The sequence below is a fragment of the Coffea eugenioides genome, chromosome 6 (genome assembly GCF_003713205.1).
Source record: "Coffea eugenioides isolate CCC68of chromosome 6, Ceug_1.0, whole genome shotgun sequence".
Taxonomy (NCBI): Eukaryota; Viridiplantae; Streptophyta; class Magnoliopsida; order Gentianales; family Rubiaceae; genus Coffea; species Coffea eugenioides.
In genome coordinates this window covers 3,747,380-3,773,856 of record NC_040040.1, presented here as the reverse complement: position 1 = coordinate 3,773,856, position 26,477 = coordinate 3,747,380, and the positions used below count along the sequence as shown (strand labels likewise).

General features: G+C 39.9%; 4 protein-coding genes, 1 non-coding gene and 1 pseudogene across 5 annotated transcripts; 3 read left to right on the top strand and 3 right to left on the bottom strand.

The window, feature by feature from the left end:
- Nucleotides 1–2,628: 2,628 nt before the first annotated feature.
- On the bottom strand, nucleotides 2,629–6,224 carry LOC113775624 (ankyrin repeat-containing protein ITN1-like). The gene is made up of 4 exons (XM_027320576.1): nucleotides 5,996–6,224; nucleotides 5,280–5,903; nucleotides 4,739–5,148; nucleotides 2,629–3,793 (listed from the first exon to the last, which is right to left on the bottom strand). Exons 1-4 carry the CDS (start codon nucleotides 6,024–6,026, stop codon nucleotides 2,963–2,965), a joined length of 1,896 nt encoding a protein of 631 aa, XP_027176377.1. The 5' UTR covers nucleotides 6,027–6,224; the 3' UTR covers nucleotides 2,629–2,962.
- Nucleotides 6,225–7,757: 1,533 nt separating this feature from the next.
- Nucleotides 7,758–10,393, bottom strand: LOC113773007 (annotated as a pseudogene).
- Nucleotides 10,394–11,691: 1,298 nt separating this feature from the next.
- LOC113775187 (probable pectate lyase 4) lies at nucleotides 11,692–15,273 on the top strand. Its single transcript, XM_027319957.1, has 5 exons — nucleotides 11,692–12,182; nucleotides 13,174–13,525; nucleotides 13,603–13,813; nucleotides 13,940–14,008; nucleotides 14,723–15,273. Exons 1-5 carry the CDS (start codon nucleotides 11,861–11,863, stop codon nucleotides 14,969–14,971), a joined length of 1,203 nt encoding a protein of 400 aa, XP_027175758.1. The 5' UTR covers nucleotides 11,692–11,860; the 3' UTR covers nucleotides 14,972–15,273.
- A 708-nt stretch (nucleotides 15,274–15,981) lies between these two features.
- On the bottom strand, nucleotides 15,982–18,090 carry LOC113776036 (exocyst complex component EXO70H1-like). Its single transcript, XM_027321098.1, has one exon. The coding sequence runs from the start codon at nucleotides 17,970–17,972 to the stop codon at nucleotides 16,011–16,013; it is 1,962 nt and encodes a 653-aa protein (XP_027176899.1). The 5' UTR covers nucleotides 17,973–18,090; the 3' UTR covers nucleotides 15,982–16,010.
- Nucleotides 18,091–19,743: 1,653 nt separating this feature from the next.
- On the top strand, nucleotides 19,744–19,817 carry TRNAR-UCG. Its single transcript has one exon. It is a non-coding gene; the product is annotated as a tRNA-Arg (tRNA).
- An 876-nt stretch (nucleotides 19,818–20,693) lies between these two features.
- Nucleotides 20,694–24,879, top strand: LOC113774962 (UDP-glucuronic acid decarboxylase 1). The gene is made up of 7 exons (XM_027319633.1): nucleotides 20,694–21,596; nucleotides 21,913–22,060; nucleotides 22,142–22,221; nucleotides 23,037–23,120; nucleotides 23,260–23,334; nucleotides 24,098–24,190; nucleotides 24,300–24,879. The coding sequence occupies exons 1-7, from the start codon at nucleotides 20,940–20,942 to the stop codon at nucleotides 24,507–24,509; spliced, it is 1,347 nt and encodes a 448-aa protein (XP_027175434.1). The 5' UTR covers nucleotides 20,694–20,939; the 3' UTR covers nucleotides 24,510–24,879.
- Nucleotides 24,880–26,477: the final 1,598 nt, after the last annotated feature.

Below are 26,477 nucleotides of genomic sequence, written 5' to 3'. Positions count from 1 at the left end.
CCCTATACATCATTACTGCAAGCAGTAACTTTAGTGAGGCCAATCCTGATTCCTAAACTCTTTGTTCATGAGTTGTCAATTTGTCATAATTTCATGCTCTCGTTCTTGAGATAACTTCGAGAAAGTAAAGTGAAGAAGAGAAGACAAGGCTTTTGAAGAAGCTCGAGAGAAATGAGTGTCTCCTCCAATCCATAGACCTGAATGATGGCGAACTTTCCAGCAAAAGACTTTACTCCTCCCTACTTTTAGAACAAGGTATTATTGTCCTCTCCAACTGGATTCTGTCACAGTCTATCAGGCTTTATCCACTGTCCGAATTTTGTACAGGTCGCAACTAACACTCCACTTCCACTAGGGGGATGAATAAGAAAGTTACTATTCCAGTCAACTATATCGTGAGAGAAAGAAAAAAAAAACTTGAAAAGCTGTTTAGTAGGCCTGCATAAGTGGGGCAATGGAATTAGAGTTTTAAAATTAGACCCTTCCCATGAAGAATTATCTAATCTGTCAAATATCTATGATGAGCTCACATGAATCTGCACTCCGCAGGCTTCAAATAGGAGATGTCTGAAGATTATTACGCCAATCGAATAGGGCTCAAGATCTAGAAACTCTCAAGTACATGAAGTTGATGATCTCAAGTGTAAGTCATAAGGCTAATGAACTTAAAGTTCGACGAGTCTATCAAGTTTCACATGACCTATTATAAATTATCGTCCGACCCAAAATGTAAACAAACAGAAAGCTTGGGCTCTGGATAAGTATACAGGCATGCAGACAAATAAACCTTATACTGTATTATGCGTGCATACATGTCATCCTATTTTCCGATATTGACAAAACATCGTTTCAAGGGAACATGTCGTCCTGATATTTGACAGTTTCAAATTACCAAATCATTATCAACAAACAAGATAACAGGAATGGGCTAAGTGGTTAACGCTAACGATAAGCAAACAAGTGATCTCAATGTTTAGGCAATTCTTGATCAAGTGTTGTCTCTGATATATTTATATTTCTGACATGGTTATTCCCTTTTTCCATGCTTGATTCAGCTCTTAGTGCAACGCCTGTTTCTAGCATCTGTAGTCTTTGTTTTTACACAATAGAGTTCATTGCATCCTTTTCTCTTCTTTTTTTCTTTGGTTCTGAAGATTTGATCGACGATCCAGGCTAAATGTAACATTTTAACCGGACGTACCTCAATGTATGGTTACCTCAGTAAGGGATTCTAAACAGAAAAGTGGCGCCAGAAAAAAAAAAATACTAGTACTATATCCATTTCAACCATATATGGTTCGCCCATCGCGGATCGCAGTCCCAATTGTTCTACGTTCGTCGCGACATATCGATTGGATATCGGGTAACCATGATTTCAACAATGCTAGGGTCAATCTAAGATCAAGGAAAGTAATTAATTGTTGCATGGCTCTACAAACGAGTTCTAGCACACAATTTTCATGATCTGGAACGTATAACTCATCTGTGCTTGTCGAAAAAGAGTCCCTTTTTAATCGGGTTACGTAAGCTCTGTTAGAATTTCTTGCTTGTTGCTTTGTATTAGAGGATTCTTCAAGCGCTTCATGCTAAGGTTGCGTTGTGAAACCTGCCCAAGCTAATAAAAGGTTAACCACTTGTGGATCCGAAATCAAAGTCAGGGACGAAGGTAAAAGCAATAACACTGATCTGCGGAATATAGACACGAAAACATCGACGCAATGCACTTAGTTCACAGCATGTGCCAAGTGACTTCCTGCATTTGTTCGGGCACTGTTGGCTTCTTCGTTCCTCCCCTTAGAGATTTTTTCTGGACTGCAATCCAGCTCCTGATAATTGGGATAAGAGTAATGCTCCAGCTGGTTGGGTTCACTGCATTCAGTCAGCACTGCTTGACAGTGAAACTCCAAATAATTGAAGAAACTGACGTACGTACCTTGATTGATATATCTATGGAAATGCATGCATGGTACTACGTACTATGGTACTAAAGGTTGGAAAAGTGACCTTCGAAAGTTTTCATCGAATTGAAACACCAATGGCACAACCGATTAGTAATTGAGAAACAATGAACAAAAAAGAATTATTCAACTTTCTTAAATACTTTTACCAGAATAATCCAACTGGGGGCGGAGAGCAGCACTGTTTGCTCAGTCTCGCTATCCTCATCTGAGTTTGGAAGAGACGATTGAACCCAAGTCGGTGATTTCGATTTAAATCAGCAGGGATTCCCATCAATCAGATTGCCAAACAGAATTTTTTTTTTTTTAAAAAAAAAGACGTTTTGCAAAGCTTTTTTATTTAAGGCTTTTTGTAAAGCTTTTAATTGTTTCTAATCATAAATTCTGATTTTCATTTTCAGGGTAGATGACCTGATTTTGTAATTCTTGTGGAGGAAGAACTTTTCTGTTGTATAACTCTGTTTTGCACCATGCAAAATTAATTCTAGTTTAGGTTTGACTTCGATTGCGAAGATGAATACTATTTCCGATGCATTCAGATTAAAAATGCAACTTGGTTGAATAAGAGCTCGCAAAGGATATAAGAAGAGCCCCCGGGGAAGGATGGGTTGAGTGATTCGGGGAAAAGCAAGAGTGTATAAGAATAACCTTAAAACTCATTTGTTAGCAAGTGTAGTACTATACCAAATTATTCATTTGAGATGTTTCATCCTTTAGGATGAGAAAACGTGCTGTGTAGCCACTAAAAGCGTCTCCTCATTGGGTTAAAAACCAACAAGAAGGCAAAACTCGACAATGATTTTCCGTTTTCAGAGGCAAGAGTCGTTTTCTTTTACGTTCCCTGCTCATTCTACTCGTATTTTTGCTTCAAAGGAAAAATGTAGACTTCCCAAAGGGCTTCATGAAGCTCCAAAAAGCCATCCATCCATCTAGCTGGGCTCAAACTGGAGGTCCGATATTTACACTGCACGCTTGATAGTTGCGCCTCTTTCATTTTTCCTTGCTCAAATTGCATATATTGGGTTAACTTCTGAATCTGAATAATCTGACTTGTGATGATGATACGAGTTTGCACCTCTTATGCTCTTCTCTCGTTTCCTTACTCTCCTCACCCTTCTTGATTTCACCACGTAAAAAGTCATGGTACCCAAGACTCCGGCCATAATAACTGCCCCTGTAACAGTAACTAAGATTGCCGCCCACCGATGATGTCGACCAACAACTATGTAAGAGGAAGCAATGAAAGCCACTGTGGTGCAAATGGAGGCCAACCACATTAACTTATTGATCACTTCAACAACCCTTCTCTCGGACTTTATCTCGCCCCTGACAACTGTAATTTGTACCACGACGACAGCCAGCGATGTGAAGAGGGCAATTGCATTGGATATGAAGAAAACTTTGAAAGAAGCACAGCCAACAATTACGGCCCTTCCATTATCATCATCGCCCCCAGGAACTGTGAAAATAGCAGCAAAAGCAACAGTTGCAAACAGGACAGCCACCACCGTGACTGAATTAGTAGCATTGTTGATTCCTGCTCTGTGGAGCTTCCTGAGTTCTTTTGCAATACCATTCATGTTTTTGTTGGTTTTTCGGGCTTGTTCAAGCTGGGTGTGGACATCATTCTTAATCTCTGTGACCGTTTTCCTGAGCTCATCTCGAGGTTGGTTCAACTCATTGGCTCTTACAGCGCCAAAACGAGTCAAGCAATCTCTTATCTCTGCAGATTCCTCAGAAAGAGGAAGCCCTTCAGCTATGTCAAGAGCTGTCTTATGATCTCTTGTCAGTGCATTGACATTTGTATCACGAAGCATTAAGAGCTCAGTTACTATCTGCAGCAAATTCACATCTCTTAAATAATCAGCTTTCAGTTGCACACACTATTATCGATACTTTAGAGTCTAGACATATATCAGGCTACAAATAGACCAAAACTGAAAGTTAAACCACATTGAACTGTACGGTAGTGAGGAGAGATAAAACCTCGAACTCTGGTCCTCAAACACACATTACATGCTTGCTTCAGGCATGTTGTAAACCCTCTTATTCCAATAATTTGATAGGTTTACAGCAACATAACAGACTATGCTGCTTTTAGCAAAATATTCTTTGCAATGTATAACAAGAAAGTCTGAAAGATGATTGCAAAAAGCTAACTATTTACACATTTGGAATTTAAAGAAGTACAATTTGAACCCCTGACAAGTAAAATTTAGCTTAATATACAAGTCCTTGGTGCACCAAACTGGCTAGAAGCTGACTTAAGGGCAGGTTAAGGTCATTTTTTTTTTCATACTATTTCTTCTCTACAATTGGTATTCTTTGATGCTATATCTGTCACTATTGTGACAACTCATAGTGAGAGCTAAGTTCATTCCTCCAAAACTATAGATTCCATAAACAGATGTCATTTCTTTGGAAAGTGTAAAACTGCAATGCTTAAAGCTTAATGCAACTCAATATCAACATATGTTAAAGAAATTCTGACCAGGAGTCAAACCAATTAAAAGAATGTCCAAGCTACGTAAGCATTGAAATAAACACGTCAGCCAAGAATAGCCAAAAACCAAAAATCTTAAGGGCATAATTTTGCATAAATTTTGAAGTTTGTGATAGCAAGAAATAAAATTTTGAGTCCTAGGGCAGCTGTAGCAGTTTAAATTCCACCATGAAATTATGAGGAGGAATTCATATAGATAGATAAACATCTTATGGGCTAAAAATTAAGACTAAGAATCTAAGACATAGAAATAGAAAGTGCAGCAAAGATTCTGTACCTCTGCCCTCTTTTTTCTAGTGGCTACATGAAGCGCAGTATTACCAAATCTGTCTGGGAGCATCACAATAGCTGCATCAGCCCGGAGAAGTAACTTCACCACCGGACAACTGACTCCTTTAACAGCCATATGCAATGCAGTCTGTCCTTTCTTATCAGTTCTTCTTGCCAGCTGTGGATCCTTGCGAAGCAATGCTTGAACAATCTCTACGTGCCCCTGCCTGGCAGCAAAATGCAATGCATTCTTTCCATTGGATTTCGATATCTCTAGCAAACTAGGATCCCGAGAAAGCAGTTCATGAACAACGGCCACATGCCCTCTTGTAGCTGCAGATATGAGAGGAGTTGCATTTGATTGACCGAATGTTTTGCTCAGCTCTGGATCATGCTCCAACAACATCTGAACAATAGCTTGTTTGGTTTTTCAAAGGAGAAACAAAAGGGCGATAATTAGAGCTTGACCAGATGACTGGATCACGGATGTACTGGAAGATAGTACTAACAGTTTGGAGACAAATTTGTGCAGATTTATGGATAGCTACCTTGATGGCCTTGAATAGCAGCAATGTGTAAGGGATCAAAACCGGAGCGATTCTTCAAGGTGATACCTTGTTTGGTGGTATAAGGAAGCAACTCCTTAACCACGTCAATGTGGCCTCTCTCGGCGGCGGTGAACAAAGCCGTCTCCCCTAGTTCATTGACCTCATTCACCACTGCCGCCCTTATCTCCGCCACCTCAGCATCAAAATCAGCCGCGCTCGATGTCTTCATCATCTGCTCGTTGATCTCCCCCAATATCTGCCCCACCGCCGCCACGTCCCCGCGCTGCGCTGCCAAATGCAGTTCTGTATCGTTGTGCCGCCCGGTCACCTGCTTCACGTATTTCTTTTTCCCAGATGGGTCTATTCTTTTTCCGGAATTGGACACCACCAATGCCTTGCCGGAATTCGACACCACCAACGCCTTACCGGAATTCGACACCACCAATGCTTTACCGGAATTGGACCCCATCAATGCTTTACCGGAATTTGACCCCATCAATGCTTTACCGGAATTCGACACCATTAGACAATTTCCGGAATTGGAGACCACTAAAGCAGGTGCTCTTGGAGAAGGAGACGGCGATGGTGGCTCGATGTTTAATCCCATTTCGAGATCCCTCTCGCCTATTTTACATGAACAATGTACATTATTTAATTATTCAATAGTGGCACGTTTAAATGAATAAGTAATTTTTCCAAAAAAAAAAAAAAATTACCATCGGCAATGTAAGAACCTTGGGAAAACATCGTGATGGAAGACGAGTATCTTCAAGGGCCTAAAATTTGGAAAGGGACTAACGTTTTATTAGAGGAACTTTCATAATCTTTTAAGTTCGGGTTTTAACAGGAGAGAAGGTGGACAGACCGGACGAGAGGAGGAGAAGGGGACAGAGGGGAATGTGACGGTGGAGATGGAGGTAAAGACGGGAGTCGCGATGGTGGCGATTGTGGCGGTGGGTTGAATCAATTCTTTTTTCAAATGGTGCGGCATATTGGCGCCGCTGGGGCTACCATATTGTTAACGACCAGCCGGTTGGTCAAATGTTTCTTCCAACATATTTCCAGTTCATTGTCATTATTAAATTTTCTTTTTCTATGTGATTGGTGATTATGATTAAACATTTTCTGGCCATTTTGTTTTCCTATTTTCCACTGTTCTCATTAAGCTCCGAATTCCTCCAAAAAATTTAGAGCAAATTATCAGGTTGGCCATTAAACTTTTGCGATCATTGAGTTTTGGCTACTCAATTTTTAAAGATCTGGTTTTGGTTACTAAATTATATAAAGGTAGGAAATGAGACTATTCTGTTACATTTAACCGTTAAGTTCTTTGATCTATCCATTAGCGTGGTTTTCAAGACAAAAGGCAGGGTCTTTTTAGGAAGTTCAAAATAGCATTCAATGCTTCTCTCAAAAATTGTTGCTCTTCTTCCTCCCCCTCCTCAAATCTTCGTCAGGCCCTTTTCATCCATCGCAGGCATCACTCCTCCAACACCACCAGTAGATTTCTGAGCGTCAAATTCTTCGCTGTACCTGCAAATGCCAAGACTGCCATCCAGGCCTTGGCTATAAGCTCCAGGAGGTCAAGTTCGATGGCTGATTTGAGTACCATAGGAAGTACGGATGCACTAGCCAGGTGCATGGTGAATAAGCAAGCTTCCTCCTCTGCCATTATTTGATTTCCCTTTTTTTTTTTTGGTTTGTATTCCAACTTCAGCTTTAGAAATCAGAAATGTCCTTGTGGGAGGTTTGTTTGGCTGGACAGGAATCAAAGCTGATGGTAAAGCTTCCGGGACGAATGAAAAGGTGAGATTGGAATATGAACGCACCCGGCAGAGCAGAGGGAACTAGTTTATATAACTTCAAAAACCCGCGGTCTCTGTGTGTGTTTTTGTTTTTTTTACCGGAGGGCTTTTCTTCCCTCAAATCCTTGCTCGATCTCACCATCTGGTGGTTGGTAGAAGTCACCATCGGACCCCACCACTGATCGCACACCCACTGCCTTGATCTGGTGTAATCTAATCGCTGCGATTTAGCGTTTTTGAGTGCGAAACCCTAAGCCCCGTTGGAATTAAACACATGATGTACCCAGGAGGGAACTCCAGGAAGGCGGGGAACGACGAAAGTAGCGGCGAGATCACTCTGCTACTTCGACTGAACCAAGGACAGCAAGTTCCCGCAGGAAGACGACAAGGAAGACAGGGAGGGGGAAGATACAGAGGGTGACAAGAGACACGGCGAAGATGAAGGAGACGCAGCGGAGGACGAAATCGAGATGCGAGGAATGAATTCGGGAGCGCGGGCGATGAGCTTACTCAAGGAGGCGGATTTATAGAGACATGGATCGGAGGGAGATGAGGATAAGAAAGAAGATTTGAAGCGATAGAATGGACAGTCGTGATCGAGGAGAGAGGATAAATAGGACTTGCTTAGGGTTTCGGGAAGATAATCAGATCCAGACATCGTTCACCTTCAATGCTATTTTGAAGGCAGGGTCTTGAATCCAGCTGATGATGACGATGATGTCTTTGATCTAGAGAAGTAGTCCCTGTAGCAGATGCGAATGAGTTCATGGGCCTTGAGCCCCAAATGTTATACTGCATTATGTCGATCGCCGGAGTTCCGCTCTCCAAGCTTCCATTTCCTTCTCTCTTGTGGTTTCTCGGGTGAATCTGTCTTGTTTAGGTTTATGCAAGAAGAAGAAGAAGAAGTGCTATTTTGAACTTCCGAAAAAAACCCTGCCTTTTGTCTTGAAAATCGCGCTAACGAACAAATCAAAGAATTTAACGGCTAAATGTAACAGAATGGCCTCACGTCTTATCTTTATATAATTTAGTGGCCAAAATCAGACCTTTAAAAGTTGAATGACCAAAACTCGACGATCTCAAAAGTTTAATGGCCAACCGGATAATTTGCTCAAAAATTTATAAACATACCAAAAATATAAAATTGCGCTAAAAGTTTGAAAGTAGTCCGACGTTCTTAATAAGAAGGGAATACAAAATTGAATCTTGAACGTGTATCCTTTAAAAAAAAAATCAACATATTGCCTCACTGACCCGGATATTTGGTGTCTTCTCTCCTAATTTTGCTTCTCAAGTTTAATATACTAGTATAAATACCTGTGCTACGCACAATAGATTACATTTGTGAAAAAGATTACAATCTATGGAAGAATTTAAAAATAGTAAAATATTATAATCACGGGCACATGAAAGTATCTTTAAAAAAATGAAACTTTGTAACAATAGTTCAATATATGATTAAAACATCTCCATTATTTATAAACTATCACTTTGATGAAGGTTAGATCTTGAAAAGAAATAGAAATCTATATCATAAATTGAGCGACATAATGGTCCAATTAAATATAATTGAATATTTAATTTGATAAGTAAATGAAAGACTTACAAATATTTTGCCTTTGATTTGATGATCTTCTACGAAGGTGTGAACATTTTTCACACCAATCAACTCTGAGTACGAACGCCAGTATTGGGGGTTTAATTAATTCTATTGATTTTTGTGGAGTTCGCACTATAAATGAGAATGCACGATTTTTGCACGAATTAATGTGTTGGTCGAACAATGCACCTCCATTTTTCTGACAATTAAAGGTATACATAGTTCAAAATTATCTTTTGTTTTAGACAGTTTGTAAATAATATTGTCTAAATATATATATATATAAATAATGTATACCTTTGTTTTTAAATCTTTAAGATAAGAAACATCACAATGAAACATGAATCGTGCATGCCCGTCTTGAAGAGCGAGGTGTAGGTTATCACTGGAATCTCTAATTTCTATGTTAACATTGTATCTGTTAAGAAGAAACTGTGATGTATAATGCAACAAATTATATTAAAATTCAAAATATATAAAAATAATTACCTGATAATAGCATTGATTACGTCATTACAATGGATACACACCATTTTTGCAAAATGAAATTGACATGGTTGCCCACAATTTTTGCATAACTCATGGTGGTGTTGTCAAATGGGGCGCCTCGTGCTGATGCATAAGGGCGCGTAGCCATGTAGTACCTTGCTGGCTGTTGATTGGCGGTAAGAAGGACATCCGTCGTCTGCCCTCGCCCTAGCATGATGACTCTGGTTGCAAAAGGCTTGTGGTAAATTGCATCGGCTCCAACAACCGTTAGCTGGTGGTTGGCAATGGTGAAGAAGAGTTGTTGATTGAGTGCAGCATTGATGACTCTCAGAAGAACTGTATCCCCAGAGTTCACAGAGACTTTGTAAGTACCTGTATCATATAATTTGAGGTTAAGGCATTTATTTATTTAAGTGCTCAGCTATCTTTTCTACAAAAGATGGATTCTTGGTACGGAGAATTAGCAACCTTTACTGGAGCATCTGTATAGGTCACCAGGTTGACCATTGATGGTATAAGTATCAGAAACTTTTGGAGTAGCCCCAGTGAAAAGAGCTTGTCGTAGAACACTGATGATGTCTCTGTCCCACCATTCTCCTATTGACTTTTACCATTTTACTTTAATTAAACTTGGTGAAAACAACACAGGCTATCAAACTTACAAAGGGAACTGAAAGAATTACCAAGAATAATAGGGACTTCATGCCTGGGCTTGGGAAAAGGATATGGGGATCCCAGTTTAGGAAGGATGACAAGGGCTCGATAGACAGTTGCTTTGAGCCATTTGCTATGAGCGTGCTACCACAACGTGCCCTCTTGGTTTTCAATGGTGAATCGGTATGTGTAAGTTGCTCCTGACTGGATTGGGCATTGGGTAACATACACTGGACCATCTGCCCACGGCGTTCGAATTGGAAGAGTTTTAATGTAAGTGGGAGTTAACTTCTTGTTTGAAAGAAACGTGGGAGTGTTAGTTGGAGTTAACTTCTTATTTGAGGGAAACGTGGAGGTGTAATGTGCCCATGATGTTTTTTACGAAATAAATTAAATGTAAAATGCTAGGAAAACAGAGTTGAGAGTGGGAAGGGTTGTGAAGGCTTGTTGCTAAAAATTCCTTCTCAAATTTATATAGATATAGATATAAATTGGTACGCATGAAATTAGAATGCCATTTTGCACTTCTATAAAAAGGATAAAGAAGCATGTGGCATACCCGTCATTTTATCTTTTCCTTTGAGAACTTGATCTTCACACCTCTTGTTTCTCTATTAATCTTCTCGTCAATTCGATTGAGATGGTGCCTTGCTCTCCATTACTTTTTTGACATGTTAGATTTTGATTTTAGAAAATTTGTTATGTAATGTTCTTAAGTGATCTTTTTTCTTATTTTGATTTATATTACAAGTTGGGAAAAAATAAAAGTTACAAAAAAATCTGATTTTTTCAGTTTTGACATTTTATTTTTTAAAAAAAATGACTTGTCTTTCGTTCATCACATTTTGGCGAAATTTTTTTTGTCATTTACTTTTAAAATGAAGCAAACTAGTCTCTCACATTATAAAAATAAGATAAATTAGTCCCATACTAATAGTTGATATAGATTTTAGGGATAAATTTGGAACATCACTTTAATTTTTTATTTTTTTTACAAATCTAACTATATGTGATATGCACATAACATTAAATGAACATAAAAAAGAAACATTTTTTTAATTATAACATCTAAAACAAACCCTTATGTCTAAAAAACAATAATATTTTTTTGATAAAAATGACATTAAGTCAACATAAAAAAGGAAAAATGAAAATTTGTAACATAAGAGAAAAAACCCCTTAGTTACAAAATTTTGTAACTAATTTTTTTTTTAGAGAAAAAGTTTTTTTCAGATGTTATAATTCTTACTTTTGTTGTTAGAGAGAATGGTTTGTTTTTTGTTGTCATAATTTTAATATTTTTTAATGTTGACCAATATCATTTTCTCAAAAAAATTTAAAATTTTCAGAGAGAGGAATATTTTATGTTATAATTTTTATTTTTTTGTCTTTTTTCATACTGACTTAATGTCTACGTAATTTGGAAAAACTAAAGTGAGATTCTAATTTTATAACTAGAATCCATATCAGGTTGTGGGCTACGTGTTTTATAGAATGTAAAGGACTAATTCGTTTCATTTTAAAAGGTGAGAGATAAAATAGAAAAGATATTTCCAATACATGGGTTTGAAACAGATTATTTTTGCCAAATCAAGGGGTAAGCAGGCCGCATAAAGACAAAACTTATAGATGGACAGATCTGGGTCTAAGCGCTGCACAAAATCCACTGGCCCAGATCATTTTAGTGCTAGAGACTTGGGCCACGTCAAAAGTATCCAAACCACGGACACGGATTCCAATACTGTCGAAGAATGAATCTGAGGAGAAGAATCTTTTTTCATTAAAAAAAAAAAGAAAAAGAAAAAAGAGGAAGATAGAAAGGGAAAACAGTGTCGGTCGGTTTCACTGTCATAAAGCCCGGGGGTTGAGGAGTGAAGGTGATGGGAGTAATGAAACATATATCTTTCAGTTTTAAATTTTCAGGTACTGTCATTATTATAACTCTCTGATCAATTGCCATTTAATAGTAATACACACCCCAACAAAAAAGAAGAAAGGAAGAAAATCTGCAACTGCAGAAACTTATCAGAGAGATGGGGAACCAGCAGGTGCGTTACTGCATCGGACGGCACAAGAAGAAGCACCAACCCAATACAAATACTGCTACAAATAACCCGCCAATTCCACAAACAGAAACCCAAACACCTCCTCCTCCTTACAAATATCCCTATCAACAGCCCTCAGTTCCCACGTCAACCACTTCCACAGCCACCAACAACTTGGCTATGGGATTGTGTTTGCCGTACACCCACGTGGACTCCGCCTTGCGAGCTCTCGCTGCCCAAGCCGAAGGTTTTGGCCGCTTAGCCATTGGCGGCCTTCACGGCCCTCTCTACCACGTCACCACTCTTGCCGGTGTGTATTTCCCCTCTTCAGTCTCTTGCAATAGTCTTTTCTACTGCTACTGTACTTCCTTCTGTTTCTACTTTGTACTACTATAAGGCTGGCTAAGTTGCGAGTGGATTGTCCGCTTTTTGTGTCCCAAACACTTGTTGTTTAGTGATATTTATTGGGTAATCCATTTTTTGTTTGGGTTTTCTGTGTTGGAAATAATTGTTAGTCAATCTCTGACACGATATGCTACTGATGAATCAGATTTTTTAAACTTTTTTCATGATTCGTGCCAATTCTTGAAAATGGCTCCAATCTGTCTGTGATTTAGCTTCATCATAGAAACTTAATTTATTCGCGTTTCACTGTTGTGATAGTGTACTTCTGTGAGAATTAGCTGTGCTTATTTGAGAGACCGCCTTTATAAAGACTTGATTTCCTTTTCTTTTTTTTTTGCGTACTATAATAGCGGTAGACAGATTATGAAATGTTCCCAGTTGAGAAACATTTCTCCTAACTTGCGTGAATGGGTTCTCAACTTAGGGGCCGTTGTGGACAGCTCCAGAACATTTGCACTGAGGGAGCAAACTTGATGCACATACGGGTTCTGGGGTCAAACATAAGAGATTATGAAGTTTTCGGGGTAGCAAAAGTCTTAATTTATGAAATACATTTTGAAAACTTTCAAATTTTGAGGGTGGCAATTTCTTAGATTTGCAACTGCCTTATGCTCCTTCCATGGACCCCCTAGTTCCATTCTTGGGGACATTATAGTGGCATTTGCTGTTTAAAGATTGTAAAGGTCAATCTAGTTGTTGAAAGCAAGAAATTGCTTCGATGCTTTTCTCTTGATTATCTTCTGTTTATTACTATTCTCGTGCTTTGCGCCGAAAGAAGCACAATGTTTATCATATTCAAGGAGTGAAACTTTATTGGGCTATATAACAATGGCATTTTGTGAAACTTAAATGCTACTGTAGTGCCTAGATTATGACTTCGTTGTTTGTGATGGTAGATGATGGGCCAGGATCACTTCGTGATGGATGTCGTAGAAAAGAAGCTCTCTGGATCGTCTTTGAGGTTTCAGGCATAATTGAGCTCAAATCCTACTTGAACGTCTCATCTTATAAAACCATTGATGGTCGTGGCCAAAGGATAAAGCTCGTGGGAAAGGGTTTGAGGTTGAAGGAATGTGAACATGTCATTATCTGCAATCTGGAGTTTGAAGGGGGCAGAGGACCTGATGTGGATGCAATTCAAATTAAACCAAATTCAAAGCACATTTGGATTGATCGATGCAGCCTTTCCGACTTTGATGATGGTTTAATAGATATAACCAGGGAGAGCACTGATATTACTATTTCTCGGTGAGGCTTAATAGTCTGGATTAGCGATTATTTCTCATCTTCTGGCCACATCATTAACCTTGTGTTTCTACATTCAGGTGCCACTTCTCAAAGCATAACAAAACTATTCTTATTGGGGGAGACCCTTCTCACACTGGTGACAGATGTATGCGCGCTACCATTCACCATTGTTTTTTTGATGGGACCCGACAGCGGCATCCTCGCGTTAGGTTTGCGAAAGTACATCTATACAATAATTACACCAGAAACTGGGGAATCTATGCTATTTGTGCGAGTGTAGAATCTGAGGTATCATGAAATCAGCAATGTGCTTATTCACGTTGTCATTTTATTTTTGTCTTCAATGACATGAAAGATGTAGTTATTTTGCTATTGCGGGCAGAATTGTTACTGCTGTTTTATTCTACTATGCAGATATATTCGCAGTGCAATATATACGAAGCAGGAGAGAAAAAGGTGGCTTTTAAGTACCTCTCCGAAAAGGTAAATAATCCAACATTAACTGAGCATAAATGAATCCATGCTATTTGTTCGTGTGTATCTATGTGTATGTATGCAAGATGGCAGTTCGAAGAATGAAAATGCTGATCCTTGCAAAGAGATGTTCAGGTTGTTTTTCTGTTAGATTTGTCACATTGCTGGATGTGTTGCATTGCTAATTGGTTGCACAAAAGACCAGACTGGGGATCTCAGTTGCCGCTATGGGTTGAGTTGTTTATTTTGGCCGAATCATTATGGTTTGTCTTAAACACTAGATGCTCTATAGGACTTTTACACTGGTGACTTGTAGTGATCCAACATAATCCGCTTTTTGATGTTATTCCTAATAGATACACATCATCTCTGTTTACAAATGTTTTTGGCAGACTAACGCCAAACCAATTTAAAGGAAACTCTTTTTCCTTTACCCCCCTTTTTGATGAAACAAAAATGCCCCTTTTGGACAGGATACAGGAGTGAGAGACAGAATATCATGTTATAGGGTATCTTATACTTTTAGGGACAATATTTTTCTTTCAAAGTATTCATAGTTGCTTGTAATTTGTCTCACTGAGAAATTTCTCGCAGTAATTTGGCTCTTTCCTTTCCTTTTTTTTTTTTTTGTGATTTGCTTAAGGAATTGAATTGTTTTCCTGTATTGTCCCTACCATGAGGTCTTTTACCATCTGGTTGTTTTTGTTTAATAATAACAAACAGGCAGCTGACAGAGCAGAGGCAAATACTGGCTGTATCAAATCAGAAGGAGACTTGTTCGTCTGTGGAACTCAGGCAGGCTTATTGACGCAATCCCATGAAAGTAACACATTTCATCCTAGTGAATACTATCCTAGTTGGACAGTTGAACCTCCAAGTGATGCACTTAAACATTATATCCAGCACTGCACCGGATGGCAGCACATACACAGACCTCCTGACCAGTCAGCTGTTGCTCAGCCATGCTCATAACAGTGTATACACACACACACACACACAAAAGCACATAGCCACATACACAGACAGACGCCTGGATAATGAATGCCTCTCGTGTTTAATTCCCTGCAGAAGTCTAGAAGAACAATGTCAGTCTTTCTCTAATTGCCCTCTTGATTTTTCCCCCACTTCTTGTAAGATGGAGTATTTCTTTAGGCAGAATTCTATCGTCTTAGCTAGTTGGACTATTCGATGTGTATTATTAAAGCTCTCGAGTTGATTTGTTAATGTTGGTTTTTCCTTTTATGTCTGGAATGAAACGCGATTCAACGGCTAAATTGTCCGTGTGAGGGTTTTTTTTTGCCTTTTTGGGAGACGTCATGAGGCGCCGTTAAAGAATAGATCGTCAAAAGCTGCGCACGCCGTTTAATACATTATTATGACCGCAAATGAAGAATCCAAAATATGGTCACAATGTCAACTCATACAAATGCTTAATTGCGTATTACGTCATGGCATAGCTTTGCGTCCTGATTTTTGGCTGTTTCCGTGGATCTCTTTCCTTTCCAATGGTCAACCTTTGAAACCGTTCCTTTAGGCGTTTTCGGAATTTTTTAAGAGTATAAGAGTTTTCAAAATATATTTTAAATATTAAAAAAAATTTAGATTTTTTTTAAAGTATCTTTTAAAATATTTTTATAATACTTGAAAAGCTAATTTTTAAAAAACAACAGAATCGAAACAGAGCCATTTATATTAGGCGAGATGTTACTGGTCTGTGCGCATAGGTTATTCTTGGCAGGATTCGAAACTATTTATTATCTTAATGAAATAAGTCACGTCAATCACATCATGCATGCCTGGTCTGAACACCCACTTCGCATGCGTACGAGGAACACAGTTTGACTCCCTCGTATACAAATTTATGTTGCGCGAAATGCATTCACTTTAGAGACAACAAAATAAATTTTCAAAAATTTAAGTAATTATAAACTTTTTCTCACTATATATATAGGAGTCATGACAGGTTAAGTTTTATCTCAGGGCATCTTTACAACACCACTTGTAACAAAATTCAAAACTTGATTGTAGGAGAACCAAAAAAAGAAAGTGCGTATCGTGTTGTGAGACCTACAAAACTGGTGTAAAATTTTTTTGACCGCGTGTGGGAAGGAGGAGACCGGAGAGACGATGAAGAAGAACTCCCAGACCCGACGTTTCCAAAAAACAAGTCCGAAAGGCAATGTCCCACATCTTCAGGGCTAAATCTAACAATGGACCCCAAATTTCTCTCACTCCCCACTGTTACGGCTTCGTGCTTGTTGTAAAATTCCCGGTACACTGGCAATATCCTCCTGCTTAAATCCACTTTTATATCGTCCCGGAGCTTACTATCTGGTATGACGCACGCAGACTGCTTATCGTGCGCCTGCTCGAACGACGCATTGAATCTCTTGAAACATTCCCTGGCTTCCTCTGGGGTCAAAGAAATAGCGGGAACCTCGGGCAGCGACTCGATGACGTGGCCCCATGCCAGCCGTTGGTAGTTGGCCGCAAACTGTCTGACTTTGACTTCCTGCTTTGGCAGCCAGTCGTCACCCAGGAGGTATTTGAGGTTGGATGTACGGACCTTAGTGATGACGTATTGGAAATTGTTTGCTAGGAAGAGGTACGAAAGGGACGCGTCCTTGTACAGCTTCGCCTTGCCGTCGAGTTTGGCCAGGAGCAACAGGATGAGCCAAGCAAATCGGAGAGATATTGTGGGCGCCGGAGACTCTCCGGAGTCGGAGAGACTAGAGTAGGACTCCAGCAAGGTCGACGTCGACGCAGGTGGAGGCGGAGAATCGGCTAAGATATCCGAAAGTGGGTTGCTGTAGTCGGCAAGAAGAGAGAGGTAATTCATGGAGTCGATGGTCAAATGATGTACGGCACCGCCCGCTACAGTTGATTTTGAACGCTCCTTCAGGATCGCGGATTCGAATTCCGCCAAGGCCGTCCTCACGTATTGGCCCATTTTTATCAGGGACGTGATGGCCTGAGACCGGACGGTTGAGGATGACTCGGAGGAGAAAATGGACTTGATGTCCGGCCAGTGAGTGGCAATGGCGGTGTACATATCGAGCACGCGGATCGCCTTTTCGGGAGATTTCTTGCTATTTCTGACAACACTTTCGGGGAATCCAAAGAGAATCATGGCTCCTTCTCTTGAGATTTCCGTAAAGCATGATTCCCTAATGGATTCCGAAGCGGCGAAAACGTGATCGGAGAGGATTCTTTCCCCATTGAACAGAGTCTTGACCGAGACCTTCACAGCATCCAGCCACTTCTTAATTCTGTCATCCAAAACCTCCCAATCCATATTGTGAATACTCGACGAGCTAAATTTCTCGACCCCAAGTCTATACATACCTTCGTCAATGATGGATTTTCGAATAATATTGTAGATTTTGACGCACTCTTTGGCGTAGCCAGAAGATATCATGCACTCCGCAATCAGTCTGAGATCCGCCATGACTAGACTCGAGGCGTCTTCGACTTGGACGATGGAATCAGCCGCCTCGTCGTCGTCGTCGGAATCGGAATCAGAATCGGAGGTGGAGTGAATGGAGGTGCGGGTGGAGCAGGAGGAGACGGATTCAGGATCCAAATAAGCCCGGTTCATGGACAGTAGCTGGTAGAATTCTCTCTGGAGTGTCTTCATGGCGGTCTGCATGAGGTTTTGGGCGCTGGCGAGTTTTGGGGAGGTAGGATTTTCGGTGAGGAGGAGGTGCATGGCTTTCTGCAAGTTGTTGACGCACTTGATCAAGTGTTTGGCTTCTCCACGGTTGTCGGGGAAGAGTGAAGTGACCACCACCCTGGCACTGGCAAAGGGGGCGGTGTCCGGGCTCCATTTCGCGATCACCGGTCCGGCTAATTCAAGGGTTCGGTCCATTACGGACTCGGAAAAACTCGGCCGCGTTGGAGTCGGCGAAGGCGAAGCAGAGGGCTTTGATGCTGTTGGAGAAGAAAACACAGTTCTCATTGGTTTCCTGGGCATGATGGTAAGTTGCAAAAGGAGTAGTTAGTTACAGGAATCCCAAGTTCTGTTTTCGTTTTAACGTCCGGGCGAAAAGACAGGCAAGAGAAGAAGAGATGTCAAAAATGGGGTGAGCGGAATTTTCTTTCAGGAGGGAGCAGAGTGTTTGTCTGATACCCAAACCCAGCTGTGGCTTGCTAGCAAATGTTCCTTTAACTAATTAAGTTGCTTGGGGTTTATATAAAGATAAAGACTCGGAGAGAGAGAGGGTGTACCTTTGGACTGCTGCCCTATCTTGCTGACATCATTGCATAATTTGCATCAATAATGCAATGAGAGCGAGCTAATACTAATAGAACTAAATCGATTAAGTCGCAGTCGTCCTTAAAAGGTGGGAATTTCCGGTCAACCTTCTAACGAGTGCTATGACGTCAGCCGATTGATAGATATCTCACGACCTACGCAATTCGTTAAAGCCATTAATTATATCATGCTCCGTAGCGAGTGAAAAATGAAAAAACTCTCCATTTCAGAGGCATGACGTCAACGGGGAATCCACGTGTCTCGTCTTCTTTGACTGATACCTTTTATTTGTCGCCTATTCATACCGCTGTCAGTTGAGATGATTCAATCTCCAAATGATTCAATAGCTGAAACACGTTAATAACGAAAAGTAAAAGCACTTGGGATCTCCTCCACTCCACACACACAAGTTGGCGGCTGCCCCCTTACGTCATCATGCAAAATCTAATCGCTGTCTTCTTGAGAAGCACGAACAAGCAAGCACGAATTAGAAGAATCGTCATAACTCAACCTTAACATTTGAATTAGAAGAATCGTCATAACTCAACCTTAACATTTGTAAACTAGCTTAATTTGGTCAACTAATGCCAAGATGCGCCATTGACAACGACAACGACAACGGGCTTCTGCTGTCACTCGTGATGACAAGCACCGTACAGTATAATAGACACACAAGTACGTTGAGAAAGCGAAAAGTGAAAACGACTGAGAAGAAGTAGTTTCGACCAAAAAAAAAAAACTTTCCTCAAATTCAAGCTTTACTTATTAATCTGCTAAACTCTCCGCAAATTCAAGAAGGCTTCTTCTTCGTTGTTTTTGGCAATTACCACTTTGTTTTTTAAAGTAAAAAAAAAAAAAAAGTTCTAGCTCCTGTTATGTTTACTGTCGGCTGCAATCTAAACATTATTATGTTATATTATCAACTGCAAATTAACATCGGACTCTCTCATGAAAAAGAAAACATTTGTATTGTTGCACTCTTAAAAAATTATACCACCACATTTTGGAGCATCCTATTACTTTGAAAGGTTGTCCGACTGTAATTCCTCTTTTTTTTTTTTTTTTTTTTTCCGCATGACAAACGCCTGCACATTGGGTTTGAAATGCCATAATTGACTACAAGAAACTTCCAACCCAAGCAACAGCGTGGTTTAACTTGAAACCTGGCAAGTCAGTCGGGGAAATAGCGTAAGGAAATTGAAACTCGTACCGATCGAACAAATATGTTGAATTCGATTAGTCGTGTTTCCATTCAAGTTTTGAATAAAAGCGTGACGAACCTCATGTGAATGCTTCGAACAAAATTTGCACGGTATGTAAATCTATGAATTAGCTTATACACGACAATTATCTTACGAGTTAAAAATGCTTCTGGTTTATTATCTAATCTAATAATAATCGATCATCGACAAACGTTCGCGCTACGCGTGGCAGCTGCTTCGCATCTGTTTTCCCTAATACAATTCCTGAGAGGGATCACGTCCAGATTGACCGCATAGCGCAGTGGATTAGCGCGTCTGACTTCGGATCAGAAGGTCGTGGGTTCGACTCCCACTGTGGTCGCTCTCCTTTTGCTCTCGTCAACGCAAGCCTCATGCAGCATTACCATCTGGACTCCTGAGTTGGGCCTGATTTAATCTTTCTTATGGATTGTTGCAAGGACCAGATTGTCCCAGGCACCGTGCCTTGCTTCCTCCTGGTTAAATCTTTCTTACACCAATAGCAAAGACATTTAATCCAAGGTAGCCTATTTAGCTCAGCTCGGCCTTGCTTCCCTTGAAAAAGGGGTCGGGAAGCACATTGTCTGATAATAGGCTCCAAGAAAGTGGAATCAAAGAAGAGGGAATATTTTTGCTTCATTTTTTATTTAACTTGCCAATATATAAAAGAAAATTTGTGGTTTATGGATGGCTCATTATCTATTAAACCCAAAAAAAAAAAAAAAAAAACTATCGCAATTCTTGTATTACGACGACGATAGAAAACTACTTCCCATTGTGTTCTGATCATTCAAACTTGTAGGATATCAGAAAAATCATAGCAAAGATCTCAATTTTTTCCAACGTGAATATTAAGCACACAATTCCATTGCAAAACATGAATTTGCTATGAAGAAGTGATTTCATTTTGTACATCATCCTATTGAAACAGACACCAGACTCTACCTAAGATAACCCTTTGGTTTTCAACAAAACACATATAGGCACAGTCAAGGTGGACTAAAGAAACAAAACTGGGTCGGTCCTTTTGGGTTATCGTGCATTGCTTGATGGCTCATGAGACCATCCACGTTCGTTCCTGGATCTGACAACTTATGGCGAGGGCCCATAGTCGGAGCCCACCCCAGGATCAGAGTCGGGGCCTGTCTGGAAAGCCGAAATTAGTGTAGAAAAGTCAATTGCACCGAGTTCCAGTAACTAACTTCACTGCACCCTCTCATCTCTCTTTTTGTTTCTCATCATTTCATCATCAAGTTACACACCACAAGAGACAAGTCCAATCCTCGGTTACAATTCTCCGATCAACTTCTTCGCGTCTCCATATGATCTGAAAATTTTTCCCAGTTTTCTTTGTAGGATTGAAATTCTACGGTTACATTTGTTGAATATATCAGAGCTTCGGTTGCAGAAACAATAAAAAGAAAGAAGAAGGTCCGAGTGAAGGGAGGAGGAGTGGTGGGCGGCCATGAAACAATTACACAAGCAATCAAGCACAAATCACAGGAGAGATGAGGAGATGCCCAGCGGACAGAGTCCCCCATATTCTCCCAAATCCCTCAAACACCCCAGATCTCTCCCTAGATCTCTCAGTTACCTTCTCAAGGAACAAAGACTCCTCTTCATCCTGGTTGGCATCCTTATTGGTTCCACATTTTTCATCCTCCAGCCCAGCCTCTCCCTCCTCAATCCCTCCTCTTCTCCTTCGGCCCGTCCTCATCCACTCGTCTCCTCTGTGGATCACGAATCTGAACGTACTTCTGGGTCGTGGTCTACATCCTTGGCCACCACCCCAGGTGTAAAGCAGAGCCACCTCAACAAGGGGACCGGGAGAGTGCCGGTGGGATTAGGGAGGAGAAGGATGAGGGTGGTGGTGACGGGCGGGGCCGGGTTCGTGGGGAGTCACTTGGTGGATAAGTTATTAGACAGAGGGGATGAGGTGATCGTGATCGATAATTTCTTTACCGGGAGGAGAGATAATGTGAAGCATCATTTCGGGAACACACGGTTTGAGCTGATTAGGCATGATGTTGTTGAGCCCATCCTGTTGGAGGTGGATCAGATCTACCATTTGGCCTGCCCTGCCTCCCCTGTTCATTACAAGTATAACCCTGTCAAAACTATCATATCCTTTTCCAGTTTTAGTTGTTATCCAGATTCTGTTGATTATGCTACCATGATGTGATGTTTTGTATTCTTTGAATGTCCGTTCATTTATCTGTATCTTGCTCTGTTGATCAGTTTGCTGCCGTTGTGGTACTTGTAGAGCTGTGATAGTAGTTATGGTTATTTTCTGTGCGGAGTACTCGGGATGGTTGAGACATTTTATTTGTGTGCGGATGTATTCCCTCTGGTTCATGCGTTGTTCGCTGAAACTTTTTGGAGTAGAAATTATTAATTGTTGAGTTTGGGTTGGTTTGAGATCTTTAACTTTTCTTTACAAGACAAATGTGATGGGTACACTTAATATGTTGGGCCTGGCCAAGAGAATTGGTGCAAGGTTTCTACTAACGAGTACCAGCGAGGTTTATGGAGACCCTCTTGAGCATCCACAGAAGGAGACGTACTGGGGACATGTGAATCCAATAGGCAAGCAGAGAGAAGTTATATTTTCTGGTGTTTGTTTCATTACTATGGTATCAAACCTGATGATTTTAACAAAATGTTCAGGTGTTCGAAGCTGCTACGATGAAGGGAAACGTACTGCTGAAACATTGACTATGGATTATCATCGTGGTGCAGAAGTTGAGGTGTGTGTCAACATCAAAGTTTTTGTTTAGCACTGAGTTTAATTTGTGAACAATTTAGATACTGGATGTTGGTTAGCTGTTTACTTTTATTGCTTCTATTGTCTATGTTCTGTTGAACTTAATGTTCGTCATGTTTGCTTTTAATTCTTTTTCATAGCACCTGTTCAACTTTAAAAATGTCCCTGTAGCTGTTTTCGATTATGGTTCCAACATGGCAAATGGTTTTAATAAGCCTCATCTTTTTTTGCCATGAATGCAATATAATGGCTAGGAGGAAAGCTTCTAAACACTTTGCAGGTAATAGAGATTATGGACTAATAATCTTTGCTGTTGAAAACCGACATTCCAAATCATGATTGAGTGGTAATTTTATGTTTGCCACATCCATATTGGTGCTTGTGGATTACAGTTCCTGGAGAATTTTTTTCGACCTGCTTGCACAATTCTAAAATTTGTGGAAGTATAGAAAGAAGATGAGGTTGATTGTTTTTGTCTGCTTTAGCAATGTAGTTCACAAACCATAAATCTAGCTTCAAGAGTACATGAAGAATAAGCAAATGATTTGATAAATTGGATGGAGTTGAGCGTGTTCTATTTTAGCAAAGCCATTATTGTGCCTATCCAAGTGGTTTGTCATTCATTGAACACCTTCATGCTGATCTTGCTTGAAGCATCAAGTTTTTTTTAGTACAGGACTCTTCACCTAAGCATATGTATTTTTTTTCCTTTTTTCTTTACATTTTTCTGTAAGGTCAAGCAGGACTTCCCTAGCAATGCTTGTACTGACTCATTTTTTTGATTATTACATTTTACAGGTGCGCATTGCACGTATATTCAACACATATGGGCCTCGAATGTGTCTAGATGATGGACGTGTTGTTAGCAACTTTGTTGCACAGGTTTCTCATCATTTTTGAATTGTGATGCCCCAAATTTTGCAACCAGATTTTGGCCTATTTGGGTGTAGATCTTGTGATGAATCGTAAATCTAATGTTAACATCGCTATTTTTTCTGACGGCTATTGTTATCTTATTTAGGCAATTCGTAAACAGCCACTAACAGTGTATGGTGATGGGAAGCAGACGCGAAGCTTCCAATTCGTATCTGACTTGGTAGGTCATCTCTGTATTTTTGGAGAAATTTTTTTTTTTTTTTATGATTTGACATGCTTGTTTTGTATACTATCTTGTCTGGCTGTTTCACAAGGAGCAAAAGTAAAGTTATGTATCACTTGGTGTATTTGTGTGTGTGTGTGTGTGTGTGTGTGTGTGTTTGTTTTTATGTGATTGTCTTGGAACTATGCAATATTGCATTTTTATACTCCCATGAAGTTCCATGGCTATCATTACCCTGTATGGTTTGTGGAACATTTTGAATCAAGCATTTTTTTGTCTTTCTCCTGTAAATTTTATTCGTCTATGAAATAATAGATTAAACTAAGAAGTTAACTATATCTTTTGCCTCTTAGTTTTCTTTGCTTCCTATGTATCGTGAATTGATGCATTATGGATTATGGATGATAAGCTATCTCTAGGCATCGTGTTAGATTATTGATGGGATTAGTAGTTCTTACTATTTTCTTGCTTAGACCTGCATCCATAGGAGCGTAGTGCAATGTTAGCACATTGCTGCCTAGCTACTCAAATTATGGTGAGTTTTCAATACCTGAATGCCACTTGTACAAGTTTTTTTTTTGGTTCCCCCAGCCCCCTCCCCCCTTAATGTAGCCTACTTTTACCTGACTGAATTGTTGTGTGTATATCCGTAAAATGAACTTGAAATTGCAACATCTGCTGCATATCAGAGCCAAAAAAAGGCAATATGATGGTAATTATAGCTGGGCATGCTCAAGCTTAGATGTTGTCCTAATGTCAGGTTGATGGTTTGGTGGCATTGATGGAAAGTGAGCACGTGGGACCATTCAACTTGGGCAATCCTGGAGAATTCACCATGTTAGAGCTTGCTCAGGTTTGTCATGCTGGAATTCTCAGTTGCTACAGGTCCTATTGTCACGAGGAGTGGGTCGTCCCTGGATTTGGTCTAAAATGTTTTAGATTGATTTCTTCTTCAAATGCAGGTTGTAAAAGAAACAATTGATTCAAGCGCAACCATTGCATTTAAACCTAACACAGCTGATGACCCTCATAAGAGAAAGCCCGATATTAGCAAAGCAAAGGAACTTCTGAACTGGGAGCCCAAAATATCCCTCCGCGAAGGGCTTCCTAAGATGGTGAGTGATTTTCGGAATCGCATCTTGAATGAAGACGAAGGAAAAGGAAACAAATGAGAACTTCAGAACTAGTATGTATAGAGACTGGAAGCTGGTTGTGCATGTTGTCTATTCCATGAGTGATGCATTGACCTACCTCTTCAAAGTAGTTATTGTTCCCCAAAAGAAACGTTTATAGCTTACAAATTTTTTAGCTCCATCATTAGGCAGATGTCTCCATTCTTTTTGATCCTAAATCTTGATTTTCCTGGGTAGATTACGTACCTTTGTACACCGATGTTAGCTGCACCTTTTTGAAGGTAGCTTCGAGCAATTTTTTTTTTTTTTTTTCACAAAGTGGTTGGTTTTGTATACAGACGATGTTGAATTCGGCAAGTTATATATCATTTTCTCGGATTTACGTGAAAAGGAAATAATCGATAGCTAAGATTTTCTTGGAATGGCTGGAAAAAAAATTCCTGGTTCTTGGTTCTTGCTTTCTTTTCTAAAAAAAAAAAATCTTTATTTCTCTTCGTTTTAGCCTCTTTCCCTTGATTGAAGACCTTCCGCCAGAAGAAGGCCGAGTACAAAGATGATGGTGGTGTCGAAACTTGAGGACGTTTATCAGCAAGAAAAGGAAAGAAGGCAAAAATTATATTTAAAAAAGAAAGCAAGCCGTATCAGAAGAAAGTGAACAGGAGTCTTTATTTATTTTTTTTGACAAAGAAGGAAAAAAAAAGGGGTGGGGTCTGAAGAAGCTGAAGAGTAGAACATGAGGATAGACATTAAAGAAGAGGAAAAGGAAAAGAAGATCGATCTTTTTCCGTAAAGGAGGAGGAAACAAAAGAGTGAATTGCACAATGATCCAAAACTATTATATTATTTCGCTTGAACCCTACAGTTATATCAGGTATATATGCCCGGCATTTTTATTTTTATTTTATTTTATTTTGTATTGGGGGGAGACAGGAAATATGTGAAGGAAGGAAGGAAGGAAGGGAGAACCGAAGAAGTTGCAAGAAGCGAAGGCGGTGCTCCTAAGGTTAGTATTACTATTTATAAAGGGAATCCGCTTTGTAGTGCAGGCCAAAAGATCGAGCACCCAATTCGTTTTCTTTTCGGATCAAAAGTAAAGCTCGAAAGACACAGAGAGAAATCGCAACGGATCTTCTGTCCCATAACCTTGTGCCACTCTCTGTCCCACTTTTTATTATATTGCTATTTCTCCTTCATAAACATCATGTTATTGCGTTATTCGGGGGGCAACATTTCTCTCCGCAACGGATTTCTGTCCCACATCCTGTGCCACTCTCTGTCCCACTTTTTATTATATTGCTATTTCTCTTACATAAACATCATGTTTTAATTCTTTTTTTGTTTTCTTAAGATTCAATAACATGATGTTTATGAAGGAGAAATAGCATGGCTAATTATTCGGGCGCAACGGATCCTCTGTACCACAACCCTGTCTCACACCCTATCCCACCCCTCATAAACTTGCCAAGTGTCCTTTTATTAACCCAATCCTGAAACAACCCAACTCGAACCATGTTTAATTATTTAACCGATTAATCGGGGTGAGAAACTTAATCACACAAAACCAAAATCCATTAAACTAAAAACCCAAAAAACAAAATTAAAGATTAAACAAGGCACAAAAAAAAACCCCACAAGGCCACGATTCTGGTTTCCCATCAGATTTCACTCCTCCTGAAAAGCTTCCGTCACAAAATTCGGGCAGGACAACAAAGTGCAATTCAACGCAGCAGGCCACGATTCTGGTTTCCCATCAGATTGGTATCCTTCTCAAAACCTTCATCGCAACGCAGCAGGGCTGTCCGAGTTCATCATCTTCACCATTCAGCTTTGACGAAATATTCACGGAGCAAGGGACGTAGGTGAATTTTCCTAACTGAAGCCTTTTCTCCTAAACTAAAGCTAGTCTTCAACGGAGCAAGGTACGTAGGTGAATTTTCCTTCAAATAAGTACTCTTCATATGCAACGAATTGCGTTATTTATGTGCCGCTTCTATCCAGGCTTTTAAC

Excerpts from the sequence above, each read along its gene's own strand:
- LOC113775624 (XM_027320576.1), bottom strand. The coding sequence starts at position 6,026 with ATGTTTTCCCAAGGTTCTTACATTGCCGATG. Across the intron at positions 5,904-5,995 it reads AGGTTCTTACATTGCCGATG|GCGAGAGGGATCTCGAAATG; the intron begins GTAATTTTTTTT and ends CATGTAAAATAG. Across the intron at positions 3,794-4,738 it reads CTAGAAAAAAGAGGGCAGAG|ATAGTAACTGAGCTCTTAAT; the intron begins GTACAGAATCTT and ends AATTTGCTGCAG.
- LOC113775187 (XM_027319957.1), top strand. The coding sequence starts at position 11,861 with ATGGGGAACCAGCAGGTGCGTTACTGCATCGGACGGCACAAGAAGAAG. Across the intron at positions 12,183-13,173 it reads CCACGTCACCACTCTTGCCG|ATGATGGGCCAGGATCACTT; the intron begins GTGTGTATTTCC and ends TTGTGATGGTAG. Across the intron at positions 13,814-13,939 it reads GTGCGAGTGTAGAATCTGAG|ATATATTCGCAGTGCAATAT; the intron begins GTATCATGAAAT and ends TCTACTATGCAG.
- LOC113776036 (XM_027321098.1), bottom strand. The coding sequence starts at position 17,972 with ATGCCCAGGAAACCAATGAGAACTGTGTTTTCTTCTCCAACAGCATCA.
- LOC113774962 (XM_027319633.1), top strand. The coding sequence starts at position 20,940 with ATGAAACAATTACACAAGCAATCAAGCACAAATCACAGGAGAGATGAG. Across the intron at positions 22,222-23,036 it reads ATCGTGGTGCAGAAGTTGAG|GTGCGCATTGCACGTATATT; the intron begins GTGTGTGTCAAC and ends TACATTTTACAG. Across the intron at positions 24,191-24,299 it reads CCATGTTAGAGCTTGCTCAG|GTTGTAAAAGAAACAATTGA; the intron begins GTTTGTCATGCT and ends CTTCAAATGCAG.